Raw genomic sequence first — 12,134 nt, forward strand, 5'->3', positions numbered from 1 at the left:
ATACGTATATATATAAATTGATTAACGAACAGAATTCGAAAGAGATATATTCCAACGCAGTGACTGCAGTTTGAATAATTCTGAAAATCTGTAGTCGATGCTGAGAGAAGTTTTTAAAAATTAAACCTCATAAAATAACATTTAAGGTCACGAATGACCGAAGAAAAATTAAATGAGCTTTCAATTTAATCTATTGTAGCTGAGATGACATATGAGCTTGACTTGAAATAAATTGTCAATGAATTGGCAAAAATAAAAGCAAGAAAAGTAAATTTTATATAGTGTTAAAAGTAAGTTCTAAATTTAAACGACATTTATTTATATTATTATTAAACACATACATATGTATACATCTCTTCACACATATTCAGTAGCGATAATAACTTTAATTTTATTGTAATTAAAATTATATTTTCCAAAATAATTTTATATGTAATATTTACGTGTATATTAGATTATACATAATGTGCATACTTATCAAGATTATCAAAAGTCGATCTTTGAATCGTGTAAGTGAATTTTACATTTATATTATTCTTTCTGTTGTAGGTATAGTAAGAGCGCTATTTTTTACTCTGCCTTTGGGAGGCACATAGCATAGGGATGTTACTGAGTCAATCAGACATACTGAATACTTACAAATAAGTATTAATCAGCAGACTAAAAAGTCTAGGAATCAGTGACATCGATGTTATTTATTATTTATAAATTATTATGTATAACATAATTTATAATCAATAGATTTCATTGTAGCTAGAGCCGGTTTTTTTTATTAGCGCATTTTTTTATAAATAAAACTTTAGTGCTACTGCTGGGCTTTGAACCTACAACCTCAGAGTTACTAGTTATATTACAGACTGCATTATACCGTCTTTTTATGTTTATAAATAGTCATTGCATTACAAATGCAAAAGTGTTTCTTAGCCATGTAGAAGAGAAGTTTTGAAAATTATTTTTTAATGTACGGCAATATATTTATTATATTTAAAATTGAAAAAAATACTTATTTGCTATTTAAAAATAATATATTTTCCAAGTTTCTAAAATTTTTAGGGCTGAAATATTCGGTGTTAAGGCGCAACGGCGGCAAGACCAGTTTGACATTTCGTTAATAAGGTTATGTTTTATTGTTTTCTGTGCATTCTTTTTTATGAATGAACGATTTTTAATTAAGTTATGCTTTAACTTAACAAATAATTCTCGAACCACAAAATGTATAAATACTGTGGAATTAAATTTGAGTTTCAAAGTAGAAAAGTGCTTACCAATTTATTGCGAAAAATAAATAAACAATCCGAACAAACTGATCGCATAACGAATAGTCGAACGAAGATAATCAAACGGGGTAAAGGAAAGAAATGTGCTGTGGAGAAAGACAGTAAATTAAATAATAGAAAAAGTGAAAACATAAAAGCCGAGATTAAGTCTGAGAAATCAAATAAAATTGAAGAACACCATAAAGATGAACGAACGAACGAAGTTAATGTGCAAATGCTGTCAAAGAACTTATACGAGCAGCTTTTTAGATCCGATTTAAACAATACACGTAAAATAAGTAGTAACATTGTTAAAAAGTGAGTTGTTTTCATGTTTTTATTATTTAAATTAAATTATTTAATTATGCATTATGTTTTATAGATGTAAGCAAGCAATGGATCAGCATAGCTTGAACATTAAAGACTGTCCGAAATTACCTGAAGTGAATTTGGAACTTCCAAAGTTAGTAGGATCTGATATAATCGAACATTTTCATAATATTAGTACTGAATTGAGTCAACCGTATAAAAAACTCATAGAACAAATTGTTGAAAATAACCTACCTCCAATACCTAAAGTAATGTATTTATTAATTAATATAGTTTTAAGTATTTTTATTAAGTTTTATTGTAATTTAGATATGGATATATAAATCTGGATGGCATAAGTATTCTGCTGACGGAACAGCAACTCCTGTGCCATTTCCATCAGATGATGCATTAGTGTTTGACGTTGAAGTGTGTATGAGTGCTGGGACTAATCCTGTGATGGCGTGTGCTGTTAGCTGTGATTTTTGGTACTTTATAAAGACTTTTAAATAATATGTGAGTTTTTATAATATTAATATTTTGTATTCAGGTTTGGTTGGGTTAGTGATACATTAATTGAAAGATCAAATAGTGATTTGAGTTCTTCAAACGACGGAATCGATAAACTAATTCCATTAGAAAGTTCTCCAAAATGTAAGGGTTTTAATTTATCAGATGATTTACTTAAACCTAAGATTGTTGTTGGACACAATGTGTCATTTGATAGAGCGAGAGTTAAAGAACAGTATTGGATGGAACGAACAGGTAATTATTGATTCACTGTCCAATAGTTTTTACTTTTCTTTGTCACAATAAGATAACTAGATTTATTTTATAGAAATTTTGTATGTTTTGTCAAAGCAAATTATTGATAAACTCATCTGATAAAAGAGTTCTTATTGATCAACACCAGTCTGGTGCAATCTCGGGCCCTGGGAAAACAATAATTCTGGGCCTCATGACAAAAATGGCAATTTTATATATATTTTTAATATCGTAATATAATTTCTTGAATAAATAATAATAGGTACAAGTTAACCCTTTTTATGCTACAAATAAATATAAAAATTAGCCACCGCTGCGACATATTTTATGCGAAATATTTTAATTAGGCATTAAAAATTATGAATAATATCTACTCATAATATTTACCTGATAATTAGTCGTGTTTTCTTTGCTGCTCAGTGTTGCCATATAGTGAATTTCTAATCCAGGTTAAAAGCAATAAAATCGTGCCAATGCAGAGAAAACGCTTGATTATCAACCGTTTATATTAAGACTTCTTCCTATCCTCAGACTTTTTTAAAGTTAACTGCTTTGCAGATTTTGAGTTGTCTAAACAAGACATGTCCAGTTTATCTGAGGTGTTGATCTACACCTACTTTGTTACGTTTTAAAGTAATTCAAAATTCCAAAACATTTGCATACTAAATTAATAATACAATAGAATACAGTACATTTAACATTTTTGTAATCTATACTCACTATATGTACAATTGTATAATATATATTCAGTTTCCTGATATTAAATATTGCTAATGTGTTTCAAATGGCCATTAGCATTAGAATTACAAATGACGCGTAAAGGCCTTGTCAAACAGAGAGCGAAGCGAAGGCGTAGCAGGGCGTTTTTATTTCTTCCTTCGAAATCCTTTGAATTTCGTTATTTCGTCACACGTTCTGATGCGTATGTACAACGATTTGTATGTACAACGACAGACAGACGGCGAACGCGAGACGCGAAGCAATAGCGAAGCGTGCCAGTTGTGATTGTTTACAAATTATTCAACATGTGTACAAGATGGACACCAAGAAGTTTATTAAGTGTGTCAAAAAATACCCTATATTGTATAATACAGGTCACAAGGACTATAAAAATGCATTGAAAAAGGCAAAAATATGGCAATTTATTGCCAGAAAAATGAAACAAGTGAGTACCTTTTTTAATATTTTTTAATTTCGATTAAAATATGTAACAAATTTTTCTCTTATTTCAAAAGCGACATTCAGTGATATTCTATTGTTAGGTCGCGTATTTATTAGAGCAATCTGTGCTTGGAGTGTTTCGACTTCGTTTGCAACAAATACCCATTGTTAAATTATTATTAGTAGTTGTGTAGGCAACATGCCGCTTTCACCATATTTATAGCTGTTTCAACGTCACATTCTATGGGTCTTGAAAAAAATTCGCCATTTTTGCAATAATATCACAAAGGCATTCTCAACAACTTGTGTGTGGCAAAGGCGTTCATTGTGATTTTTATAATTTTTTATGCTTATAAATCTCAATAAATACGTACCTTAAACATATTACCAATCTTTCTCAACTACCTAACAAACGCCTCCATTTAGTATCCTGATTTTAATGTTTCATGTAATTCCTCAAAGCAGTGTAAACATACAAAACTAAGTGTAAAATCGGACTTCATGAGATTCAAGCTCATTACAGAGCCTTTGATATTCTCCATAGTCTTCCTGGGTTTTATTTATGTCATTATTCAAATTCTTTGCCTTTTTTCTTATTTTTTAATAATAAAACAGTCAAAAGTGAAATATCATCGTCAGAATCTGTTTCACTCAACACTTTAAAAATTAATTTAGCGAATACTTTAGCGTCAGTTCTTTTTCTCCACACAACTAGCTATGTGGCGTCTTCGCATCACTCATCCTCCAGTTCGCTTTCGTAACGCCTTCATTTCATTATGTACACGCGTCTAGTATGACGTCTCTGCGTCGCTCACGCTTCGCTTCGCTTTCTGTTTGACAAGGCTTTTAGTAAGTCAACAGTTCCTAACAATAATTTTTTTTATAAATGATGCATAAGTGCATCAGTGGCTTCAAATGTGTTAGAGGAGTATTGCCGTACATATACCATGGTTAATATTTCACTGCTTCAAGGTACTGTGGCGACCACATAAATTGGTCCACACACAAAAAAGGGCAATTGTCTCATTGTTAATGACCGTGACCAAAAACGTTAATGCATTAACAATGAGACAAATATCATGGCACAATAGGGATTTCTTTTGACCACACAACACGAGTCGTTAAGAGAATCCCTTTGTGACAAAACTGCTACGGACGCAATCAATCTCCACATCGCAAACCCTTTTCGAAGAATTCGAAAGTCTGGACAAGCAAAAAAACTCGCTTTCGAAAATGCAACATCCGATTTCTCGAGTTCTACGAAGCGACTGCAGCGATTGGCTAGGAGATCGATGCACAATCGCGATTGGCCAGCAAGCGTACAACATCTAAAGGATATAAGCCCGGCCTCCGAGGAGGAGAGGGCAGACGGGCAGAAACGAGCAGAGAGTCAGCGACGCAGACAATCTACCAGCAGCCATCCGAAGGAACCAGCCATGCGCCCTCACCAACAGACCAGAAGATCATTCCTGGAACTCCCGAACTACCAGCCGCTCGAAGAGTCACACCTGACGGAGCATCATCAACGGCCATCACCACCTGCGCCACCTTCACCAGTCGGGAGAAACGTCACGCTGTTAATCGTCCATTTGTCACATGTAAATATCACTTAATAAAAAGTCCATCTAGATTCACACGAGTTTCATTGGCCGCGAGGTCAACCACCCCTAGGGCTACGCCTCCTAAAGTACCCTAGATACACTTAGTTCTTTTTTTATTCGGTAAATACGTTCCACAGGAAAACGCATAAAAAAAACTCACAAAAAAAGACTAGACGCGTATAAAAATAAAGGATACGTTCCATAATTTTATAAAACCTCATATAATCAATGAGTTACAATATACTGAAAATCGCGTAAAAAAAATGTTTATTAAATTTCAGAAAAATAATAAGTCTTACCATATTACTTCTAAAATATTTATTCATATTTTTATAAAAACGCTAACAATAATTTTTTTTCTTAGAATTAGCATCGATATGCAACAGTAATTTTCTAAAACCGCATAAAACTAAACCAACGAGTTAAAATTACGGAAAATCGCACAGAAAAGCTCATTAAATTTCAGAAAAATATAATCTTACGTATATATAAAAATTTTACAAAAAAGTTAATCTTTATTCACTTTTTTTTCGTTAGAATTATCATCGCTATATGAGTGATTGTTCGGCATAATTTGTGAACTGGTTCGAAATCACTTTCATCGGTAGAAGAGGTAGTCAGCGCATACTCGTTCAGAATTATCATCTTTTTCAATGAACTTGTTTGTCAATTTACTCGAAAGTTGAAGACCTTCTCGAATTACACTTGCAAAATTCCCCGAATTTCTTACCCTTTTAACATGTCAAAATGGTCTAAAATAGTTATAAATCAAGTTATCTTATCTTTAAAGCAATATTTTGGTATAGTATTACAATATTTTAAAATGTATAATTGAATTTAAAATATGTTTTAAAGGAGCACGTTTTTTGGATACGATGGCTATGCATATTTGTGTTAGTGGTGTAACAAGTTACCAGAGAACTGTTTTGAAGACTAAAAATAAACCCATTGATCCAGAAGATGAAAATTGGATGCAAATTGCATCTTTAAATAGCTTATCTGAGGTAAGACTATAGCTCGTTATGAATAATATATAAATTTAAATATTACTTATTTAATTTATATTTTTATAGGTTCACAAATTATATTGCGGAACTGAAATTTCAAAAGCAGCAAGAGATATATTCGTCGACGGGACAATGGAAGACGTAAGAGAAAATTTTCAAGATTTGATGACGTATTGCGCCGGTGACGTTATAGCGACAGCTTCGGTCCTTAAAAAGTTATATCCACTATTCAAAGAGAGATTTCCTCATCCGGTCACTTTGGCCGGTATGCTAGAACTAAGTACTACATATTTGCCAGTTAATTCCAATTGGTTAGAGTATATAAACAATTCTGATTTAGCTTATGAAGACATTGAGCTAGAAGCTAAATTGTTGTTGGCACGTAAAGCCAACGAAGCCTGCAAATTGCTGCACAACGATAAATATAAAAAAGATATGTGGATGTGGGACGAAGACTGGTCCACTCAAAAAATAAAATTAAAAAAAACTCCAGCCAAAGTTAAAAAAGCTGATAAGTTAAAGGTCGATAGTACTGAAATCATTGAGAAATTAGACGAAGATGAGGAATCAGAAGATCCTCTTGAAAAGAAATTTGCTTACTTGTATGAAACAAAAAATAGATTACCTGCAGTAAAAACATTGCTGCCTGGATATCCAGCTTGGTATAAAAAGCTTTGTAATAAACCAGATAAAACCGAAGATTGGACGCCTGGTCCAGTTAATATCAGTACGGGTATGCAGGTATTGAAATGTTGAGATAATTATAGGTTGTTTCATTAATCAAACGTAAAATATATCTATTTAAGGTTACACCAAAATTGTTATCGTTGACATGGGAAGGTTTTCCTCTTTATTTTATCAGGGGACAAGGTTGGGGCTTGTTAGTGCCTTTCAAAAGTGAACGATCAGAATCCGACGATAATTCATCCGGTGTTCCTTTTGACACTCTCTTAAAACTTTGCCCCGTTGTTGATTGTAGTGCTATGATTGCTAACGAAAATCAAAGTAAATCTGTTCTAAACAACTTATGGAAAGATGTGGAAGTACGTATTGTATTAACAAATACAACAATATGATTTTTATATATACTAATAATTAATAAATTGCTTTCAAAAAGAAAAACATTGGTAAGCAAGAGTATTACGACAAAGCTAAGAAAGATAAAACTGACGGTGCTTACACTGGTAATGGTATTTGGACTGGAGTTGTATTGTCTGATTGCTGCTATTTTATGAAACTGCCTCATAAAGATGGAACTTCAAAACGCGTCGGTAATCCATTGGCCAGAGATTTCTTAAACAAATTTAGTGAAAATGTGCTTTCTGGTTCTGGCCAAGAAGCTCAAAAGGTACTCATTCAATATCTATTTATTTATTATTAAACATATATAAATATTTAACTTATATCAGGTATTAAGTTCAGCTCGTATGTTATCGTACTGGAGAAATAATCGAGATAGGATTAAGCAGCAAAAAGTTATGTGGTTAAAGGATGATGATATTCCACCGCATATTGTAAATTCTAGTGCTAAGAGAAAGAAAGTTGGAGTAATTTTACCGCAAGTAGTAGTTTGTGGTACTCTCACAAGACGGTATGATTCAGATTATTATATAAGTATTTTAAAATAGGAGCTTAATATAATATTAAATAATTTTACAGCGCAACAGAATCTACGTGGATGACTGCAAGTAATGCTCAAAAAGAAAGAATCGGATCTGAACTCAGAGCTATGGTTCAAAGTCCTCCGGGATTTGCTTTTGTCGGAGCTGATGTGGATTCTCAAGTATTGTATAATTTATATATTTTATGTAAATTTAGGAACATCATATAAATAAGTTTTATTTTAGGAATTATGGATTGCCGCTATATTAGGCGATTCTCAGTTTGGAATTCATGGGGCAACTCCATTCGGATGGATGACTCTTTCTGGATCAAAGGCAGCAGGAACCGATATGCATAGTCATACGGCAGCAGCAGCAAACATTTCTAGAGACCATGCCAAAGTTATTAATTATGCTAGAATATATGGTAAGGCATTGTTTTATATTTTTGATGATAAAATGTTATATATGTATTGTGAAATTCATGGTCAGAAGCTTATGATGAAGAAAAATTGAAGTTCCGTTTTGGGAACTGCAGCTTTAAAGAATAACACTGTTTTTGAAGACCTTTAAAGTTGGATGAAGATCTATTGTGCAGAATCCAATTGTAACAGTTTAATAAATGTAATAATTTGTATAAAAACTAATTCATCCATTCCATAACTCATTGACACCTAAACAATATTGGTATGGTTTTTGAATGGGTGCCACATGTATTAACCGTTAACCTCATTCTACGATTTCGTCAACCAACATTTGTCTAGCAGCTTGAGAGGCCAGCGTCAATTTGCCAAAAATTCAAGATGATTAAATGTTATCAAACTAAAGCTTAGATTTCTCGGTTATCTTTTATTATAATTCTATTAAATAGAAGTGTTTGAATTAAATATACCGAATATTTCTCGATTTTATTTACAAATTGAAACAAATCAACTTTTTTCACCTAAAAATAATTTTTAGGGGGGTATATCCGAGGATTTCAAATGGCTCGCCATCAACAACACCAATAAATGCACCTATCTCAATATTATCAACTGGTTTTTACTTTTTTTTGTATTGCTTTTCTGTGTGTATTTTATTTATAGGTTATCAGGAAAAAGTAAGCGAAAAGTGTACTGGATCTTCCAATTACAATTCTGTATGATACATAGTTCGTACAGAATTTTTATTTCTGTAGAACAATTAAACAATTTTAACGCGCTGAGTGGTGGTTAGGCGATCCATTTCGTAAATGTGTTGAAGCAATGAAAGTAGCATGCCAACTTCTTTTATTCCTTTTAATCTAATATCCAGCTGACTATTGATCATATTTAAACTTTTAATGCAGACATTTACACGATAATAATCTTCACTTGTAAGCAGTGATCATTCACCAACTCATCAAAATTACAATTTACAAATTTTCTTCTCTTGTCTTGTAAGGTTTGATTTTCCATTTAGAGGCCATCTCTATAGCTTCAGCTTTTGCTGATGTATACATATTTCTATATGTTTTTAATTCACTTGTGGCTGATTCTAAAGTCTATTGCGGTAATAGGATCACTATAATTTTTTTAGTAACAACTTTAATGACCTATTTATTTATTTTAATATTATTGAATGCTGGGGAAAAAATCGACCTTCGATATTACTGGTATTACAAAATGAAATATCAGTAGTACATGGGCATCAGTAATGGGCAACCTTTCCTAATACAGAGTCTTGCACTATGTAGTTCAACCTTGCAGAATCTTGCACTATGTAGTTCTGCCACTGACAAGTGTTGTTATTACTAAGTGAAGCTGTTAATTCTTCATTGCATCTAAGTAGGTATTTTTCACTCTCGGAATCACTGTGCTAAGAGTTGACACTCACATGATCAGAATCTTCTGATTCGTCACTGCTGTATTGATATTGGGGTGCTATTTAACAGTGAATAATTATGAGAGATATGTGCATTTAAATGAATACTTTGTTCCATAAACAAATTGTTTGTGCATTTATGAAAAGTAAATCTTCGGAAAAGAATTCGTAGGATTAGCTAGAAAACAAATTATATATCCTTGCCAGACCTCATTGACTTCTTTATTACAAGAAGTTCTGATCATTCAGTAGTGATTTTGACCTTGAGTGAAGGAATAATTAAGAGAGAAATTAAACCAACAAAACGACTCAAATATAAGAGGGTTTTCAAGATAGAAATTTAAAGCTTGGAATAAAGATGGAATATGTTTGTAGAAAGTATCTTAATAGTGTGTTTGCTTAATAAATGTTTTTAAAAGACACATAACTTATGGTTGATCCAATAGATCTATCTATTTATAATCTAATTATCTATTTGCTTATAAATATTGGTAGACGATTGGTAAATAAATTTAGTCTGATTTAATTATATATACATATGGAGATTTGTGTGTTTCCTATATTAATTTCATATTATTTTTGTACGTAGGTGCTGGACAGAACTTCGCCGTACAGTTATTGAAGCAATTCAATCCATCTATATCAGACGGTGATGTTAAAAGCAAAGCTCAAAAAATGTTTTCGACCACAAAGGGCAAGAAGTTCTATCGCTTGAAAGAGGAATTCATAGATCAAGTGTTTGGCGAAGGAAATATAAATGTCAATTTGTCTATGTATTCATTTCAAGCAATGAAGATTGCAAAAAGTTGCGGGAAAACTCTCGAACAGATGTTCGAGAAACCGAAATGGCACGGTGGTACGGAATCGGCTATGTTTAATCAACTTGAAGAAATCGCCGGTGCGTTTTATCAACTTCGTTAAAAATAATTTCAAATAGTAATCTTTATATCAATTCAAAGGTTCCGAAGAGCCCAAGACGCCGTTTTTAAATTGCCGACTCACTAGAGCTTTGATGAGTGACGATGAAATGAAGAAGAGACAGTTGCCCACAGCTATCAATTGGGTGGTTCAATCTGGAGCTGTAGATTTTCTTCATCTGATGCTGGTGAATATGGCTTGGTTAACAAAATCAAAAGCTAGGTATGTTTTTTTAAATTTATGCATCAATTAATATTTTTCTTCTGTTATTCATGTATTTTTTAATTAAAGGTTTTGTCTAAGTTTTCATGATGAAGTACGTTATATGGTCCCCGAAGAGTACAAATATAACGTGGCGCTAGCTTTACACATTACAAACTTGTTTGTCAGAGCATTTTGTGCCAAAAGGTAAGAAAATATAAAATAATTTATAATAATGTGTTATCAACGCCTTTCTGTTCACAATTATTTTAAAAACGAATTTTACGTTATTTTACAACTCTATTGAATTGTATGTTTCTCTTATATGTGTTTAGAATATTGGTTCACTTTAATTCATAAACTAATGTTTTAAACATTTTTTAAATCATTCTGATTTATTTCTCTCTTAAACGCTTTTTAACCTTCCTCGGTACTTCAGCATTATGAATATGCCATTGCTGATTTAACCGTCGCGGTCCATTGGCACGACATATATGCCTCATCCGCTTTCTATTTTCTATTTTATTAGTGGAAACCTTTATACATATAGTGCGATTAAAACACCCCGAGATTTTTTTCAATTCCACCTGGAATTATTGAATTAGCTTAATTTTTGCGACTAAATAAATTGAACTGCAGTGAATTCAATAAGAAAAAAGTCTTGGTCTGGTAAAGGTTAAACTAAATTTATAGATTTTAAGTTAAAATTTTGCAAAAATATCTGCTAGCACATATAGATGTTTTGGATGCCTCTCTTATGACATTGCGACATAAAGATGACCATAAGAGAATCATTAATCTCTTGGATAAATTCCTATTACATTGAATGGCTATTCTTGTAACATTTTCGAACATTAGTGTGGTGTCCCAAATAAGACACAATTCAAGCATTTAAAATTCAACTAATTTGTTATAGGTTAAGTTGCATGAAAATAGATTTTTTAAAATGCAACCATTATATTATTATTATATATTTTTAGAATTTAATTATAAATTATTTATATTTATTAACTCATATAATACTTTTATGCATTATGTTAATTATTTTGTTTACAATAATTAAGTACATATGTACATTCATATTATTTTTAAAATCTTGGAATTTTCATATCTAAAATCATATCTCTAGTGTTTTAATTGCTGGGTTTTAGTGGTACTTACAAAACAGAAGGATGAACTTTGAGAATTATAGTATAGATTTCATTATACAGCAGTGCTCGTGTCTCGATTTTTATACAATATTACATTTTATTTGTTTTAAGACCTTGCTCATACCGAAGAAATTGTGGTTGTTCAAGCTTTCTAATTTGAGATTGTATCTTCTTTGAAAATTTACCCAGTAATGAATAGTTCAATTAGGGACAAGGCCATGCAAAATGAAGGGTGAATATTCATTATATTTATGCTCAATAATTGTTCTTAATAACTGTAATTATGGCAAAGATAGATAGCTTAGTTATACTAAAGGAAATG

The 12,134-nt window shown here is 31.8% G+C and overlaps 1 protein-coding gene across 2 annotated transcripts in view; it reads left to right on the forward strand.

Moving 5' to 3' along the window:
* Window positions 1–1,088: 1,088 nt before the first annotated feature.
* The window catches only part of PolG1 (DNA polymerase gamma, catalytic subunit tam), a 28,303-nt gene continuing 17,257 nt past the window's right edge, over window positions 1,089–12,134 (forward strand). The window contains exons 1-14 of one of the 2 annotated variants that reach the window (XM_088185955.1): window positions 1,089–1,574; window positions 1,639–1,834; window positions 1,896–2,053; window positions 2,116–2,330; window positions 5,948–6,096; window positions 6,166–6,840; window positions 6,906–7,142; window positions 7,217–7,447; window positions 7,509–7,690; window positions 7,759–7,882; window positions 7,947–8,127; window positions 10,132–10,440; window positions 10,502–10,682; window positions 10,752–10,868. In XM_088185955.1, the coding sequence (XP_088042081.1) occupies window positions 1,213–1,574; window positions 1,639–1,834; window positions 1,896–2,053; window positions 2,116–2,330; window positions 5,948–6,096; window positions 6,166–6,840; window positions 6,906–7,142; window positions 7,217–7,447; window positions 7,509–7,690; window positions 7,759–7,882; window positions 7,947–8,127; window positions 10,132–10,440; window positions 10,502–10,682; window positions 10,752–10,868 (3,317 nt within the window). In that variant the 5' untranslated portion in view covers window positions 1,089–1,212. Of the gene's footprint in view, window positions 1,575–1,638; window positions 1,835–1,895; window positions 2,054–2,115; window positions 2,331–4,960; window positions 5,090–5,947; window positions 6,097–6,165; window positions 6,841–6,905; window positions 7,143–7,216; window positions 7,448–7,508; window positions 7,691–7,758; window positions 7,883–7,946; window positions 8,128–10,131; window positions 10,441–10,501; window positions 10,683–10,751; window positions 10,869–12,134 lie in introns of those variants that run through there. The other variant, XM_088185956.1, reaches the window with a different exon arrangement.

The sequence above is a fragment of the Plectrocnemia conspersa genome, unplaced genomic scaffold (assembly GCF_051122295.1).
Source record: "Plectrocnemia conspersa isolate PC_06_02 unplaced genomic scaffold, ASM5112229v1 ptg000005l, whole genome shotgun sequence".
NCBI lineage: Eukaryota > Metazoa > Arthropoda > Insecta > Trichoptera > Polycentropodidae > Plectrocnemia > Plectrocnemia conspersa.